This window comes from Medicago sativa, chromosome 8, assembly GCF_051527215.1.
Source record: "Medicago sativa cultivar Bolivia chromosome 8, Bolivia_mono, whole genome shotgun sequence".
Classification (NCBI taxonomy): domain Eukaryota; kingdom Viridiplantae; phylum Streptophyta; class Magnoliopsida; order Fabales; family Fabaceae; genus Medicago; species Medicago sativa.
Genome location: NC_140756.1, coordinates 57,640,563 through 57,659,850, shown reverse-complemented (window position 1 = coordinate 57,659,850; position 19,288 = coordinate 57,640,563). Strand labels below are relative to the sequence as shown.

General features: G+C 33.6%; 1 protein-coding gene and 1 long non-coding RNA gene across 4 annotated transcripts; both read right to left on the bottom strand.

Moving 5' to 3' along the window:
* Positions 1 to 8,059: 8,059 nt before the first annotated feature.
* On the bottom strand, positions 8,060 to 13,687 carry LOC146899872 (uncharacterized). 3 transcript variants are annotated; one of them, XR_015022347.1, is made up of 4 exons: positions 13,111 to 13,687; positions 11,445 to 12,289; positions 9,778 to 10,622; positions 8,060 to 8,955 (listed from the first exon to the last, which is right to left on the bottom strand). It is a non-coding gene; the product is annotated as an uncharacterized LOC146899872 (long non-coding RNA). The 3 variants fall into 3 exon arrangements; XR_015022348.1 differs by having other exon boundaries at positions 8,060 to 8,906; XR_015022349.1 differs by having other exon boundaries at positions 11,445 to 12,240.
* Positions 13,688 to 13,694: 7 nt separating this feature from the next.
* On the bottom strand, positions 13,695 to 15,211 carry LOC146899871 (MLP-like protein 423). The gene is made up of 2 exons (XM_085734640.1): positions 14,998 to 15,211; positions 13,695 to 14,060 (listed from the first exon to the last, which is right to left on the bottom strand). The coding sequence occupies exons 1-2, from the start codon at positions 15,179 to 15,181 to the stop codon at positions 13,768 to 13,770; spliced, it is 477 nt and encodes a 158-aa protein (XP_085590766.1). The 5' UTR covers positions 15,182 to 15,211; the 3' UTR covers positions 13,695 to 13,767.
* Positions 15,212 to 19,288: the final 4,077 nt, after the last annotated feature.

Sequence of the window (19,288 nt, the reverse complement as noted above, 5' to 3'; positions counted from 1 at the left end):
TCTTTCTTTACCATTTTTATTTGCATGCTCTTCTCTTTATTCTATTGCATGTTGTTCTTCTTTCGATTCCAATTGTCTATAGGGCCTTTTGTCTTTTTTGAATTCTGTCAATTTTCATGTAGAAATTGCTTATAATTTGGAAACATTTGCCAATCTAATGAATAAAATGTATCTACTTTAACCTCATCAGTACATTCTTCATGCCATATCTCTGTAACCATATTTGCAGTTAATCCTTATTTTTCTTTTCTTATATGTTCCAAGTAAATTAGCCTATAAATAATGTGAAATTACAGTCTATATATTATGTGAAATTCCGTCTCTGCCAATCTGTGCTTCAAAAGTGATTTATTAAATATACAAAACATTTAATTTATTTGCTGATGTTGTGTTAAATACTGTTGTTCACATTCTGTTATCTGGTAGATGAAATTTTCAATCCTAATGCAGTTCCTTTATGCAGTTGATGCCTTGTTTTTTTCATTCATCAGAAATAGCTACTGAAGAAAAAAATATTATGTATTCCCTTGTTGTTTTCCATATTCATCTTGAACTAGATGCTTTTGAAGGAAGCTTGAAACTGATAAACAATTGCATCACTTAGTTCTTCTTCTCATTCTAAAACTTTGAGGGTGAGGTGGGTGGGTGATCAATACTCATAAAGGGCAATGTTTGGTTATTTGCGGGATCGGGTGTGGAGGAAGATTCAGCAATGGTCCGGGAAGCATCTTTCAAAAGCGGGACGGGAAGTTCTCATCAAGTCAGTATCACAAGCAATTACCAACATATTGCATGAGTACATTCCTATTACCAACATCACTAGGGGAAGAGATCCAGAAGATGATGAATTCGTTTTGGTGGGGATCGAATCAAAGGCAAGGTAGAGGGATAAATTGGCTCAGATGGGATAAATTAACAATGCCGAAGGAATATGGAGGTATGGGATTTAGACATATTTTTGGCTTTAATTTGGCATTGCTTGGGAAGCAAGGTTGGAAGCTTCTTACCAACCAAGATACTATAGTTGCTCACATTTATAAAGCTAAATATTTTCCGAAGACTGATTTTTTGGGGGCTCGCCTCGGCCATGACCTAAGTTATATTTGGCGTAGTATCTTTGCTTCACAGGTAATAGTTAGAGGAGGTCAAAGATGGAGAACTGGTAATGGTAACAGCATAACGGTGTGGGCAGACCCGTGCTTGAGGGAGGATGAAAATTCGTATGTCTCAAGTGAAAAAATTCAAGGTATGGAAAATATGAAGATGGTGGATTTGATGAGTGGGGATAGTTGGAATTGGGGATTGATTGCAGCCATCTTTAATGAGAACGATAGGAAGGCGAGATCCAAACTGGTGCTGTCGTATCGAGATAGAGAGGACAAGCTCATTTGGAAGTTTAATAGTCGTCATGGAGTTTATATGGTAAAGTCCGCATATAGATATGCAATTGAAACACTTGTTGATAATGAGGAATACCGAGTACCGGGAGAATGGACAAAAATATTGAGTTTGAAGATTCCACAGAGTAAAAGTTTTTCTCTGGAGAGAGTTGAGAGGTGTTTTTCCTACGCGTATGCAACTACAACACAAAGGTGTGCCATATACGGATCGCTGTCCTTTTTGTGAAACAAACTATGAGAACGATTTGCATGTTTTAATCGGATGCAAAGAGGTGAAGACAGTTTGGCGAACAGCTGGCTTATGGGATTTGATTTCTGATACTGTTGCTGTCGCGGTGAGCTTTGCAGATTGTATTTTCCCTTTAATGTGCTGGTTGACACTTGATGAATGCAAGGATTTGGCGATGATGCTTTGGTGTATATGACGACGCTGACAAAGTATGGGATGGTGAGCTGAAGCCGATCAACATATATATCCAGCTAGCACGTGAAGTTTTATTTCAATGGCAGGCTGCAAGAAATTCTGCGGCTGCACAAAGTCAGTCATCACCGCAAGAAACAGCTAGGTAGCAGCCACCAGCAGAGGGAGTTCTGAAATGCAACGTCGATGCGGCCATTTTCAGCGATCAAAACCGGTTTGGGACAGATATATGCATTTGAAATCATCGTGGCAATTTCATAAAAGCTGCTACAACTTGGTATGAAGGTTGTCCTCCTCCTCAAGCAGAATTTGGTAGTATCATTGCTGACTGCAGGTCACTATTACAACAATTCACAAACTTTAAGTTAAGTTTTGTTAGGAAACAAGCGAATGTTGTTGCTCATAGTTTCGCTAGGGTGTCAATATTACATGCTCGTCACCAAGTCTTTGATTTGATTCCATCTTGCATTCCAAATTGTGTGATAAATGAAATGATATGAGTTTCTGTTTGTCAAAAAAAAAAGGGTAAAGATATTGAGGAATGAGGGCTATTGAAATGTATGTTCCTTTTTTTTTTAATGTAAATTACTGGTTTTGATCTTGATGCAAAGGACTTTGTCCTTATGAATTGTTGCACATTGGCACAAAACAAACATACATGAAGTATATTTTATTCAGTTAGCTACCGATCCACCATTCTTTTTTTTTTGGTCAAGTAGCTTAGTGGTTAGAAATTCTCTTTATTAAAGAGAATAAGTGGGGTGTTCGGTGTTCGAATCCCGGCCCCTACATATATTATGAAATGTCCCTACCAACTGAGCTAAGCTCACGGGGACCTACCGATCCACCATTCTAGTAACTATTTTTAAGATGATAATATATCTGGAGAGACTAACAATAACCATCCTTTAGTTTATATTACATTACATTATCAATTGAAATAATAAAGTTCAGAAATAACTCTGGATGAAGTGCTGCATCCACCATATTTAGCTTCTTTCTGTACATAAGCTAAAAAAAATATAGTACAAACAAGGGTCCCTCATTCTTTTCTTTCTGTCATAGTTTCTAGGGAAATGAAGTTCCATAGTTTAGTGTCCGGTATGCTGCAAGGTGTGGGAAATTGTGGAGGAGAAGAATCGGTTAGTCACTTAGTTTTTTAGTGTCAGGTATTCGCTAAAGTTTGGTACAAAACCTGCAATTGGTTTGGAATCCATTCTGCTTTGCACAAGGATTGTTTGGCTTAGCTAGATCAGTTTGTGGTTTGATTGATAGCGGCAGATCCTATTCAAAGATAGTTAGAGTGGTGTGGCTCACCTGTGTATGGAGCATTTGGAAGGCAAGAAACGACAAAATATTCCAAAACAAGGAAATATGCATTGACAAGATGGTCGAGGAAGTAAAATCGTCTTCTTGGAATTGGCTAAGGCTTTAAAGAAAATAGCCTAGATTATAACATTTCTCAATGGTGTTTGAATCCAAATGCTTGTCTTGGTTTGGTGTCATCAAGAACCTAATCACATCTATATCTGGTTCAGGTCTGGAAAAGGTGGAGTGTCGAGCATTTTAGGTCTGTTCAGGCAGTAGTTGATCCGTGGAGGGGCTGGTCTGCAATATCTCATTTTTCTGCATCTGTTTTCAACTAAAATCATGGATGGCAGATTAAACAAACTCGTTGTCAACATGTGGTTTGCGTAGGAGCAACATGATATCCACGAAAACTGTCCTCTGAAATTGACTGAATTCTCTATGCTCATTTTCGTTTTTGTTTTGCTGTTTGACAGTTGTGTGTCGTCAGAATTGTTTTTTTCGTTTGCCTCTATTTAATTTTGCTGTTGCTTCAAATTTCAATCAAGTTCCTAACTTTTTCTGTTTAACATCATTCTCTATGTGATTTTTTCCTTTTGGTGATTGCTTTTGAGTCACATGGGAATTGCATTTGCTGCCTTCTGGTGTTGGAAGAACGAAAGGCATGGAATTTGTATTTTTTTTAATCGATATTTCTACGACTTTTAATCATGTTACAATTCTTTTATGCTTTGTCTCATTTTGATCTAGGTATTCTATTCAAAACTTGAATAGATCAGATGGAATTATTACCTGCATAACTGCCGGAAGCTTTCGACAAAAAACTATAAAAGACGAAATCAAGATAACTTAATTGGATTTGACTTAGCAGAATCATTTACACTATACTAGAAAGTTCTATCTGTTAATGCTCTTATACAGTTTTGTACTGATACGTTACGGTAGTGTGTTCAATACAAGACTGACATAATCTAATGTTTTTCTTCCTCATGAGGCTATCAAAAAATGATTTGCTAGCATTATGAAGTGATTAAACATAACAAGGGTCCAATGTGTTCCTCACTGTGTATGTAGTTTAGTATTAATGAGCACTTAATATTCTATTTTCTCCTTCATTTTATCTCTTTGTTCTAATCATTCATTTTCTCTCTTCTCAATCTTTTTGTGTCTGTTCTGCCAATTTTTTAGATTCACTTCCTTCACTCTTCTACATATATGGATAATTTACTAACAAAGCTTCTTGATATTTTTTTCTTCATTTTCTTTTTGATTCATTGTCTCTTTGTTACCAATTTTAGTATTTATATGATGATCATAACAAGGATTTTTACTCAAAAAGGATTCAACTAGGAAAATATTGTAGAAGAATCTAAACTTTTATCCTGCAAAATTTTGTACTAAAAGTGATTTAATTTATCCAATTAATAAGATGGTTGAGAAACCATTGAACTTTGTAGGTGGAGGAGGTGAAAAGTGGGCATTTTTAGAGTTGATTAAATTTTAAAATGCTCCTATTAATTATACATTGTGCAGAAACTGAATAGATGTGGAAATTGGAGATCATGCTCTTCAAAAGCTCACTTATGCTCATTTTTGAATTTATTGTGCTAATTTTTGTCTGCTGGGAGCCCCACTTAATTATGCTCGATCTCATTTAGTGCTTAATAAAATTGGTTACTTATTCAAAAATTGTTGATGAAATCACTTTTGAGCTAGCATGTGGTAAACATGTTTATCTGAATTTATTATGTAGGAATCTGATGTATATTCATTTTGTCAATTTCTATTGGAGCTGTATGAAAAGGAGCATCTCTTATAAGACATGTTGCTCAAGGTTCTAATATGAGGTTACTATATTTTTACAGATGAGGAATTGAAAATTAGAAAATTTAAAGTCATTTTTCTCCTTGTAATCTTTTGCTTTGATCAATGATTTTGTTGCATTTTCTAAGATGAGGTCTTTAGGTAGGGTGGACATGTTAGTAATTGCATGTGGTCTGTTATGTAGATTTGTAGCACGAGCTGGTCTTTTGTGTTGTTTTTGCATCAACTTTAATGTCATTTCTCCTTCTTTTCTTTTTTAATTTTCATGTATGGACGGTTTAAAAAGAAGAATGAAGTAGAAAAAAGTTGGGATAGGTAGTGAGATTAGGAGTGTTCAAAACCGAACCAACCCAATAGAAAAACCGCAAACCAAACCAATCCAAACCGAAACCGCAAAAAACCGCACTTGGTTCGGATGAATTCGGATGACTTTTGCACTGAACCGCGCGGTTCGGTTCGGTTTGCGGTTTGCTTCTCAGCAACCGAACCTAACCAAACCAAACCGCAAGAATAATGAATATTACTTAAATATGTACTAGCCCAATTACATAGCTCAAGAATAATCTCTTTTGATTCTATTTTTCCATCGTTGCACCATCAGGTTCGATTATAATTCCTTTTCATCTTTTTCAATTCATTTCCAGTGATGAATTTGTTTTCTTTACTTCCCAATAATATGTTTCATGCTTATGTTTCTTCTTAATTTTACCTATTTTAATATAAGTTTTACCTAATATTTTATCATATAAACATCAAAATAAAATGTCCTATGTTTATTTTGTAACAAGTTGGCAATATTAGAGTTAATGTAATATTTTTTTATCTCGCGATAAACCGCACAAATCGAACCAATCCAAACCGCATTGGTTTGGTTTGGTTTGGTTTGGTTTGGATGACTTTTTAAAAATCAACCGAACCAAACCAAACCGCATGCTTTTTTATCTCGCGGTTTGGATGACTTTTTTGCTCAAAACCGAACCAAACCGCACCGCGAACACCCCTAAGTGAGATTGCTGTCTCTTTAGACTTTCTATCAAATTTTATAATTGAGTTTAGCTAACTTCAAATATATTTTTTTTGGGTCTTGCATACGCTAAGACACATGTAACGGAATTGAAAAAATTTCTTTAAAAAAACAATTTACATATTTTTAAGAAAATAAATGCATAATTTTTTTATGACAATATTTTTATATATAACTCTTTAATGTGTTCCTGAAGGCACATACTAACATTTTTCTCTTTTCTCTCTAAGGTACTACTCTTAATTTTAGTTTTCATAATTTTGTTTATAATCCCAAAACCTAACCTCAGATTTAAAATAATTTAAGATATGAAAATAATATATTTTATTTTTAATAAAGAAAATATTCTTCATACGGTAAACGGGTATACACACTAGTATTTTAATTGAAATATTTTTCCTCCTATCTCATCCGTTGAACCAAACGGATTCTAAGCAAAACTCATCATAACCCACGGTTGCAATTTTAAAATGTAACTCACACTTAAAACATAATTTCATATCTACCATTTTGCAGTAAATTACATGTACTTATTTCCATCTTATTAATACTCCCATTTATAAGTCGTTTTGAAGAATTTTTTTGTTTCAAATGTATAATTTATATTTTTGAATAAAATTTTGCAGAAAAATTCATAATATTACAAGAATCTCTCAAAAAAAATAGAATTTTTTTAAAAAAATGAATTTAATATGAATTTTTATATATTTTACGGTTAAAAATTCATATTTAATTTTTGTTTTGTTAAAATTTTTAAAGTTTTTTTGAGATTTTTTTTACAATATTCTACACAATTTCATTAAAAAAATACAAAAATAACTTAAAAATAGGGACCAAAAGTAGTGATTGAAAATTTTATAGGGATTAAAAGTTGAAGAAATTTTTTAGAGGGACTAAAACGAAAAGTTGATATATTTATAGGGACCAGAAACATATTTAACCCTAGATTGAATTTAGAAAATTTACCCAAATCTCCCAAAACCTCCAAACTCCTCCTTCAATACAAATATTTTTAGTTCCCCAAATTAAGAGAATTTTGTATTATGAAAAAAACCAAACCCCCAAAGACCTCTCATCCTAGAGCTCTACATTCTTTCCAATTTTTCCTTTAGTTATTTTACAAGCCCTCCTCCTCAAAATTCCCAAACAAAGCCTAAAGAATGTGGGGATGTAGAATGTGTTTGAAGAAGTAGTGAAGGATACCTTGGATATATCATAAAATTGTGGGGAGGGGTAGAATAAATAGGTGTGGGGTATACCTCTAAAGATTCTTGAAATTCTTACGTCCAAAAACAAACCTAATATTCAACAATTCTTTTTTAGGGAATTTAAACAGTTTATTAAGTCAACAAACGAAGAACATAGGACCATTTCCTTTGTACTTATATACTTACCACCCCCTTTATATCAAACTAGATCGTCTACCCGTGCTGCCGCACGGGTCATAAACATTTAGAAATAATTAAAAATGCAATATCATACATAATACACACATCCAACGAATTTGACGAAAATGACATTAATACAACCTTTGTAAAACCTTGTTCAATGTTCATACATTATAAAAACTTCTTTATATTCGACATTTGCAGTAGTATCAATTCTATAACCATTTTTGTCGGTTAACAAAATCTTCAAACCATTTCTTAACGTAACCCTCGACACTGCAACGTATAATTGACCATGCAAGAAGATTGGTTGTGTAAGATATATGTCAACTTGCATGAGTGACTGCCCTTGACATTTGTTAATGATCATTGCAAAACAAAGAGATATAGAAAACTGCCTCATCCATCATCATCCATGACTTTTTGCATCAATTGTAGACAAAACAAAGTGGATCAGTTGGTACTCACTTACTCGACCAGCTAAAAAGCTTAATTTTTTCATAACATATATTAACATGAACTCATAGCGTTCATAACTGACTCTAAATTATTTACAACGATCCAATTTACAACAATAAGTATTACTATTTACACAAAGTAGTATGAAGCAACATGTCATAAGCATTCTCCATAAGACAGTCATCATGATATTAAAAGAAATAAAGAATGAACCATTTTTTTTATAATAAAAAGCATAAAAAGTAAAACCTTTCTTGTCATTTTTCAACAATAAAATTATATTCAGTAACTATCTCAAGGTTTATGTAATGTAGTAACTTGTAGATAATGACATTCCAAATAATACACTAACAATCTGAACATTCACCACCTAAAGCCAAAACAACCCTCGCACACACCAACTCTCAAAAATAAAAATGGCACTATGGTCCAAATAGATTTCGTGCGACAGGATACTATATCAATGAAGCAGAACACCAGACTCCAATAATAAAATCTGTTGCAGCATATGACATAAACACCACACAATAGAAGCAAAACTGCATGAAAACTTGCTACAGCTGAGGTGAACCAAACCAGATTACTCCAACGCAAAACTGAAACGCAGCAAAGGCTAGAAGAACAACCGAGTAGAAGCCGCCGCACCTCACAATTCTGAACAACGCTAAAAGCCACAAAGAACTCATGTTTTGAAAAGAAGAGAAATACTATATTTTCTTTGAAAGGGGTGAAATAATAATTGGCTCTGAACAAAACATCGATTTAAATCCAATTGAGTCATTAATGGACTATAACCATCTTATTTTCTTGCTTTGACAACGAAAAGGAAAATAAGGGCACCTTACAATGGTGCAAATAGATTCATACATGCCAAATTTAGTATTATTTGTTTTAAAATGAAATGTGCAATGCATATCTTTAAACATAAACCACGACACACAATCAAATATGTGTTGAAAGTTCAAAGAAGCATTATTTCAAACATGTGGGGAGTCAAAACTGCAAAAATAAGAAGAAAAGTTAATTTAGAAAGAGGAATTTGTTTTACCTTTGTTGCTTATGTCTTCCACATCTAGTAGTTGCTGCTTGTTCTCATGAGTATTTGCCAAGGATGAAACAAAAACCAAAACACTGTAAGTAACAAAATCAAAGTAAAATAAAAAGCAAAACATCATAAGAAAACTCACAAAAAAGCCTCATCACATATTAGAAATTCTATAAAACAGAAATCAGAACCCCACTTAGTTCTTCAACTAATTTTAACTAAAGCCCAAAACTTTTCAACAAACAACCCATCTAGCAAATGGGTTGGTTAAAAATTTCACAAATGAATAGAAAAACTTTTGATTTGAAAAGGTTCATTCTTTTCCTCTAGAAAAATAAAAAACATATTTTTTTGCAAATTTTTAGGTTAAAAAGAACACAACTGAATAAAATAAACTCCACTACCTGGAAACCCCAATAGCTCTATTTTGATTTTTGTCAAATAGCTCCATTTCTTGCTAAATAAAAGTCTGATTTTAAATTCAATTTGACAGAACCACTTTGTAAGAAAAATGATTACATAACAGAAGAGGAGTCGAAGATGAAATTGAGAGAAACATATGCAGAAAACTACACCAAATCCATCTGTCTATATTTGCGATATTCGAGAGATCTATAGACAATCAAATTTTTCTAGAGACAAAAATCATTCAGCTATCTTTTTTTCTGAGTCACGATTGAACCGATACAACAAAGCAATACAAACTAAAAACAATACTATCATCAACTACCAAAAATGAAGAATCAACCCCATACCATACCGAAAACATACAAATCAAGATCAATGGGTAAACAAAATAAGCTCAAAATCAAATTTTTCCTAAACTATCAACCAATCATGATTATCTCCTCAAAAATCCTATAAACAAAATTAAAAAAAAAAAAGAAAGAAAGAAATTTGAGCTATACCGTGTAGTGTGCACTCGCGGAGATAATGCAAATCAATGAAAGGAATGAGTAAACAAATTGAGATGCTGAGATTGATCGAAGAAGCAGATGAGAGCGGTGGAGAGACATAGATGATTCAAAATACAGAGAGTGATCGAAGAAGCAGATGAAGGTGCTACGGCGGCGGTTGACGGCGTGGAAGATGAGACGACAGAGACAGGCAATAAACAACATGTGAGGCAGAAGATGGGAGAGGCAGCGTTGCCGACGGGAAAGTGTAGAGGCGGTGTGTTGAGGCTGAGGCCAATGACCATGTAAGGGCAGGCGGTGGTGGATAGAGAGAAGCTTGAGGAAGAGAGAAAGCAGCGCTTGAATGACAGAGAGAGCCTTGGAAATTACACGCTAGAAGGAAGAGAAAGAGACTCATCTTCCCTATGCACGTGAATCAAATTTCAAGGAGTGAGATGTGATCAATGGCTGATATGATAACCTCTCCTAATTACAATGATCTAACGGTCTGGACAGATTGGAGCCAAAAAAGTAGGGTTAGGGGTTGGGAATTAGGGTAAGCATGTTTGCTAGGATTAGATATAAAGGAAATGAGCCAAAATTTAGTATTATTTGTTTTAAAATGAAATGTGCAATGCATATCTTTAAACATAAACCACGACACACAATCAAATATGTGTTGAAAGTTCAAAGAAGCATTATTTCAAACATGTGGGGAGTCAAAACTGCAAAAATAAGAAGAAAAGTTAATTTAGAAAGAGGAATTTGTTATACCTTTGTTGCTTATGTCTTCCACATCTAGTAGTTGCTGCTTGTTCTCATGAGTATTTGCCAAGGATGAAACAAAAACCAAAACACTGTAAGTAACAAAATCAAAGTAAAATAAAAAGCAAAACATCATAAGAAAACTCACAAAAAAGCCTCATCACATATTAGAAATTCTATAAAACAGAAATCAGAACCCCACTTAGTTCTTCAACTAATTTTAACTAAAGCCCAAAACTTTTCAACAAACAACCCATCTAGCAAATGGGTTGGTTAAAAATTTCACAAATGAATAGAAAAACTTTTGATTTGAAAAGGTTCATTCTTTTCCTCTAGAAAAATAAAAAACATATTTTTTTGCAAATTTTTAGGTTAAAAAGAACACAACTGAATAAAATAAACTCCACTACCTGGAAACCCCAATAGCTCTATTTTGATTTTTGTCAAATAGCTCCATTTCTTGCTAAATAAAAGTCTGATTTTAAATTCAATTTGACAGAACCACTTTGTAAGAAAAATGATTACATAACAGAAGAGGAGTCGAAGATGAAATTGAGAGAAACATATGCAGAAAACTACACCAAATCCATCTGTCTATATTTGCGATATTCGAGAGATCTATAGACAATCAAATTTTTCTAGAGACAAAAATCATTCAGCTATCTTTTTTTCTGAGTCACGATTGAACCGATACAACAAAGCAATACAAACTAAAAACAATACTATCATCAACTACCAAAAATGAAGAATCAACCCCATACCATACCGAAAACATACAAATCAAGATCAATGGGTAAACAAAATAAGCTCAAAATCAAATTTTTCCTAAACTATCAACCAATCATGATTATCTCCTCAAAAATCCTATAAACAAAATTAAAAAAAAGAAAGAAAGAAAGAAATTTGAGCTATACCGTGTAGTGTGCACTCGCGGAGATAATGCAAATCAATGAAAGGAATGAGTAAACAAATTGAGATGCTGAGATTGATCGAAGAAGCAGATGAGAGCGGTGGAGAGACATAGATGATTCAAAATACAGAGAGTGATCGAAGAAGCAGATGAAGGTGCTACGGCGGCGGTTGACGGCGTGGAAGATGAGACGACAGAGACAGGCAATAAACAACATGTGAGGCAGAAGATGGGAGAGGCAGCGTTGCCGACGGGAAAGTGTAGAGGCGGTGTGTTGAGGCTGAGGCCAATGACCATGTAAGGGCAGGCGGTGGTGGATAGAGAGAAGCTTGAGGAAGAGAGAAAGCAGCGCTTGAATGACAGAGAGAGCCTTGGAAATTACACGCTAGAAGGAAGAGAAAGAGACTCATCTTCCCTATGCACGTGAATCAAATTTCAAGGAGTGAGATGTGATCAATGGCTGATATGATAACCTCTCCTAATTACAATGATCTAACGGTCTGGACAGATTGGAGCCAAAAAAGTAGGGTTAGGGGTTGGGAATTAGGGTAAGCATGTTTGCTAGGATTAGATATAAAGGAAATGAGCCAAAATTTAGTATTATTTGTTTTAAAATGAAATGTGCAATGCATATCTTTAAACATAAACCACGACACACAATCAAATATGTGTTGAAAGTTCAAAGAAGCATTATTTCAAACATGTGGGGAGTCAAAACTGCAAAAATAAGAAGAAAAGTTAATTTAGAAAGAGGAATTTGTTATACCTTTGTTGCTTATGTCTTCCACATCTAGTAGTTGCTGCTTGTTCTCATGAGTATTTGCCAAGGATGAAACAAAAACCAAAACACTGTAAGTAACAAAATCAAAGTAAAATAAAAAGCAAAACATCATAAGAAAACTCACAAAAAAGCCTCATCACATATTAGAAATTCTATAAAACAGAAATCAGAACCCCACTTAGTTCTTCAACTAATTTTAACTAAAGCCCAAAACTTTTCAACAAACAACCCATCTAGCAAATGGGTTGGTTAAAAATTTCACAAATGAATAGAAAAACTTTTGATTTGAAAAGGTTCATTCTTTTCCTCTAGAAAAATAAAAAACATATTTTTTTGCAAATTTTTAGGTTAAAAAGAACACAACTGAATAAAATAAACTCCACTACCTGGAAACCCCAATAGCTCTATTTTGATTTTTGTCAAATAGCTCCATTTCTTGCTAAATAAAAGTCTGATTTTAAATTCAATTTGACAGAACCACTTTGTAAGAAAAATGATTACATAACAGAAGAGGAGTCGAAGATGAAATTGAGAGAAACATATGCAGAAAACTACACCAAATCCATCTGTCTATATTTGCGATATTCGAGAGATCTATAGACAATCAAATTTTTCTAGAGACAAAAATCATTCAGCTATCTTTTTTTCTGAGTCACGATTGAACCGATACAACAAAGCAATACAAACTAAAAACAATACTATCATCAACTACCAAAAATGAAGAATCAACCCCATACCATACCGAAAACATACAAATCAAGATCAATGGGTAAACAAAATAAGCTCAAAATCAAATTTTTCCTAAACTATCAACCAATCATGATTATCTCCTCAAAAATCCTATAAACAAAATTAAAAAAAAAAAGAAAGAAAGAAATTTGAGCTATACCGTGTAGTGTGCACTCGCGGAGATAATGCAAATCAATGAAAGGAATGAGTAAACAAATTGAGATGCTGAGATTGATCGAAGAAGCAGATGAGAGCGGTGGAGAGACAGAGATGATTCAAAATACAGAGAGTGATCGAAGAAGCAGATGAAGGTGCTACGGCGGCGGTTGACGGCGTGGAAGATGAGACGACAGAGACAGGCAATAAACAACATGTGAGGCAGAAGATGGGAGAGGCAGCGTTGCCGACGGGAAAGTGTAGAGGCGGTGTGTTGAGGCTGAGGCCAATGACCATGTAAGGGCAGGCGGTGGTGGATAGAGAGAAGCTTGAGGAAGAGAGAAAGCAGCGCTTGAATGACAGAGAGAGCCTTGGAAATTACACGCTAGAAGGAAGAGAAAGAGACTCATCTTCCCTATGCACGTGAATCAAATTTCAAGGAGTGAGATGTGATCAATGGCTGATATGATAACCTCTCCTAATTACAATGATCTAACGGTCTGGACAGATTGGAGCCAAAAAAGTAGGGTTAGGGGTTGGGAATTAGGGTAAGCATGTTTGCTAGGATTAGATATAAAGGATGGGAATTTATACAATACATATCACCTTATTTTCATAATTCAAGAACTATAATTTTTTTATAAGCAGTTCAAGCACTGCATTACTGCCCTTCATCATGCATGCAACTTCTTAGAATATAATTGTCAATCTTAAGAATGAACTTTATAATAAATTCCTTAATGAATATTTCTCGCTCAAGAACCCCTTGGCTATCTTTTTCATACTCAGTGGACCATTTCACTATGCTTCCATCACCTTTGGGTGTTACACTAATGTGTCCTTTCAATTTCTTGAAGTACTTGAGGGGGTCTCCATCAATCACACTATAGGTTACTGTCTGTGAATCATCAAAAACATCAACCCTTTTTGTCATTGTCTTCACAAGTGGTGATCCTGAAAATAACCACAAGAGAATAGTTCAAAATGCAATCAACATAATATGCATTATTTATTGGTGATTTTTTTTTTACAGAGGAGGTTCTATTGTAGAGAGAAAGCACAAGAAAAGCAAACACAAACCAAGTCTGCTTTAGCTTGTATCCAAATAGGAAAGTTTCTTCAAAATTTGAGACGTAAAAGATAATGTAACTTATACAGAAAGTTGTTGTTTTCTATTGTAAATTCTTTAATTTATTTTTCTATAAGTGTTTATGGATCCAAACTAACTCTTATTTGACAATTTTGTATAAACTATACAATATTTCAAACCATTGGGGCTAGTATGTTGACCATGATAAGAGATACATGATAGATTAAAATATCATATATCATGTCTCAATTCAGCTTTTGATTTGCAATAATTAATTAATATGATATATTTTAATCTTAAACTTTATCATAGCGTGCTTCTATAGTAAAAATTCTTATCCTGCATATGAATTAGAAATAAGTAAAATAAGATAATAAAATTATTTAGTCATTTGCCCTTTATATAAAATCATGATGAAGGAAAATAGTTTTATCATGTTTTTGATCATATGCACATCAAACGCATGATAGAAAAATACTTGTTATGTCTCTATCATATCCAATTTATCCAACTTTATACCATGTGTTGTTTCACTATATCATATATTGACCATCAAATCGACCCTAAAAATATATTAATTTTGATATAATCAAATATTACTTATTGCCAAAATAAAAATAATGTAACAAATCAATAGTTCTTTATCCACACTTTTTTTTTTTGGAAGTAGTGTATCCACACGTTTGTATATAGAAGGGTTAGTAAATATTGTACCGAAAAAAGAAAAAAATAGGATTAGTAGTAAATAATATAAATAGAAATGTTATTCTCCCTATTTGAAAAGAAGAAAGTTCTAAACACCTTCACCATAAGTTACTTGACCAGCAACCTTCCCAATATCACCTTCAAGAATCTCAATGCTTTTGTAATCATTTGGGAAAGCTTTAGGAAATACAACTATATAGTCTCTAATAATAGTACTCCAGACATTGTCTGCATTAGACTTTAGTTCAATTTCTGTCTCAACCTTTCCGTGGGCAGCCATATTGTTTATCAATCACAACTGAAAAAACAAAATCAATCTAGATGGAAATATATGTATTGATCGAATATGTAATGCAAATAAGTTTGAGAATATATCATGTATGTATGTATGTGTATATATATATGGGTCTTGCTACAAGCCACCCTTTGGTGGTGTCTTTTAGCAAGTCACACCTCAAGGTGTGATTTTCACTTTTTAGTTATAACTTTGCTAAAAGACACCTTCATAAAAGTAAGTTGGTGTCTTTTCGCAAATGCTCATAGAGTAACTTGCTAAAAGACACCTTCACAAAAGGTGTCTTCTAGCAAAACCCTATATATATATACTAGTATTTCCATCCGTGCAACGCACGGGCGAAAAAGGATTTATTGTTTTTTTTGATCAAAGAAAAAGGATTTATTGTGGGTTAACAAAATATTACTCTGACCAAAATAAAAATATATAATGCACTTCTTAGACAAATTAAATGTTGTCATCACGAAAATTTGTTTTATTGTAATAAGCAATTGTTGATTCTCAAAACATAATGCATAAAACTTAATATATAATATATTTCATCAATAATTTAAATGAGTATCTTGTTATAAATCAAAATGTTAACCGACATGCTATTTAGTCTACTTAAGTTCCATTACACAACATTGGCAAATAACCATCAAATAACCACATCTTTTTTCTATTTCTTTATGGATTTTCCTATTTCTTTATGGATTTTCCTATTTCTTTAAGAATAACCACTTCTTAGACAACATTGGCAAATAATCATCAATAATTTCCTATTTCTTTATGGATTTTCATAGTCACATTTTTTTCTAAAACTTGGATTAATTGAATGTCATAGAACATTTATCGATTTTGATTAAATGTAATTACTCTCTCTTTATAGGCTATCCCTATAAGTAATTACTATTCTTATACCTATGTGGATATATGACTTTTATAGAATTGAAAACTCATTGGCAGAACCACTAACCACAGACTTATATAAATGAGTATTGTAACTCATAATGATTTGATTAAGTCTAAGATATTTTGGGTTAGTGGGAGTTTGTTATAGCATTTTAAAATGCTTGGGCCATTCTTTAATGACACATTCTTTTTAATTCAAATGTGTCACTATAAATTCATCATTTGTTAGAAAAGTGAGTCTTTAATCTGTATGATTTGTTTTCCCTATCGGATTCAATTTCTGCAGCATTAAAGCTTACATCTCTTTTGAATGATTAGTGCTTTGACCATACATTTTATTTTAAAATTTAAATTCTTTATGACAAGTGAAATTTTTTATTCTTTTAGTAATTGAATATTGTCATCCAAGTGGGAGATTGTTGGATTAATTATTTAATTAATCAATTATGGATTGACAATAATCAATTGTTATAAGTTAATGTCATAATATAAATTATGGTCTATTGTGTTAAGCACTAATTAGTTGATGAATATGTGTGATTGGGCTATTCTTTCTAAATGGACCGTGATGGGTTGGACCATTTAGCTAAGCCCAATGAGAGGTCCCTACCCTCAGCCGTTTAGCTATTTAAACGTCATCCCATCAGACGGTTAAACTATTCTGAATAGCCTGGTGCTAAACGGAATGAGGGTAGTCATCCCTCTTATCCTTCTGACAACTATCTTCATCAACATAACCCTAACTCAAAGGTACGCAATTTCTTAATCCTTTCTTTATTACTGATGATATGCTATAACTAGTATCTAATGATTTGGCTAAATAGTATTAAACTTTTATCATGATTTTTATAAACAATGAAATGATGTTTTTTCTTATGAAATGATATTTCCTAAAATATAAATGTCAACAAATAGCTCTTTATTTTATAAAAGTGATAGTTAATTTGTAGATTTTTAAAGCAGGAGTACCAATACACCTTAATTTGCGAATGTACCGTAGAAGTTCCGTCTTTTAAAGACTCGAACACCTTAAAATGTTTTTTTTTTTTTTTTGAGCTAAGAGTGCACAATATTATAGAGTTGAGGGAGATCCCAACTAAAATTGATTATCATAGCAAAATATATATTTTATATATGGGATGTATCTAGGGTAAGAATACTTTTTTTTTAACAAACAAAAATAGAAATATTAACACCAACAAAGTAGTCTTTTTAGCATAAGATGTATTAAAAAAGACCACTAAAATTTACAATAAGTCATCCAAAAAATAAGATAAAAAGACAAAATTAACTGATGTCCAAACAAGTACACTTCAACCACCAACTATGATAGTCTAAGACAAAATTTACATTTTTTACCTTCAACCACCAAAAGAAATAAATAAAATGAACTGAATAAAATGATCTAATTGATTAAGAGATGAAAGGATTGAATTACCCAGAAAATCTCATTCATGAAGGTGTTCAGGCATGTAGCAGAAGCCTCTTTTAGGCAAGTTCATCACAGACAAACCCATCCACATCAGCTCTATACAGACTGGTCTCAGTAACATATGGGGAAACCCTGCTGGTCTCCAAATTCAGGAGATAGAAGGAAAAATTATCCAATTTTTCATGGATAAAAAGATTGATCAAGATAGGATACTTCTTGGTAACCCATGGATTTTCAGGAACTCTTGGCTCATAATTAAACCTTGGGACAGAGAAATTGATATTAAGAGCCTGGATTTTGAACATGTACCAGTTTGGATACAATTGTGGGGTCTGCCAAATCATTGCAAAACTAAGAAGATGGGGGAAAGCTTGGGAGTCCTAATGGGCACAGTGGAGGCTGCTGAGTTTTATGAGTATCCTGGAAAAAACCGTATTATAAAAATCAAAGTTGCTCTCAATGTCCATAACCCTATTCAAACTGGGATTCATGTTGGCAACCCTATTGATGGGACTACATGGATTGACTATAGATATGAAAAGTTGCCTCAAATTTTCTATAAATGTGGGATTATAGGACATTCTGAAAACCTATGCCAGAATCCACCCATTAAAGCAGACAATGCTGTGCCACTTGGACCTTGGATTCGTTCTACACAGTATGGAAGAAGAATAATGGAAGCAAAGGACAAATTTTTTTACAGCAACCCTTCACACTCTAAAGATTTTGGGCAGTATAGTCCTCCAGTTCCTGAATCTCTCATCCAGCAACTAGCAACAATGAAACTAGAACAGAAAAATACTATGCAGCAACTTCTACACCAACAACAATCAACAGGACAAGCTATCACAAGAATCTACACTAGTCAAAAGGCCCTACAAGGAACATCCCAAGATATGGTTTTGATGGACAGTACATCCACTAACAGAAGCATCACCTCTTACAAAAGACAAAGGACTGAAGACAACACAATCAGGAATGGCAGGCCATGCTCAGCTGGCCAGCCAACAACCATGAAGCTTCTATCCTGGAACTGTCAAGGGATTGGTAACCCTGTGACAGTCAGAGCTTTTAAAAAGCTCATCTCTCTTTACCACCCTAACTTTGTTTTTTTAATGGAAACCAAAAAACTGCATAATCAATGTTCCTTTTTGTCTTACTTAGGAAATCAATATGAATCCTTTATTGTAGATTGCTCCACCTCCGGTGGAGGCAAAGCTGGTGGTCTTATTTTTTTATGGAACCCTATTTTCAAAGTTGAAATAAAGATGCATGATTTGTATTATATTGATGCTCTTATTACTTCTTCTATTGATAATATCTCTTGGAGATGCACTAGCATCTATGGTTTTCCCCAACACCATAACAAGTTTCTTACTTGTGATACTATTACTAACCTTTCTAGTCATAATTATAATCCTAACTGGCTTATCTTTGGTGATTTCAATATGATTCTGAGTAATGAAGAAAAATGAGGGGTAACCCTTTGGATTTAAACATTACCCAACTTTTCAAGGACACTATTAATGTTTGCAATCTTATGGATTTGGGTTTTCAGGGTGACATCTTTACCTGGGCCAACAATCAGGATGATGGCCATATCAAATGCAGGCTAGACAGATTTCCAGCAAATCAGGATTGGACTGATATTTTTCCAAATCAGGATTGGACTTGTAGGCCATCATCCTGATTGTTGGCCCAGGTAAAGATGTCACCCTGAAAACCCAAATCCATAAGATTGCAAACATTAATAGTGTGATATCTTG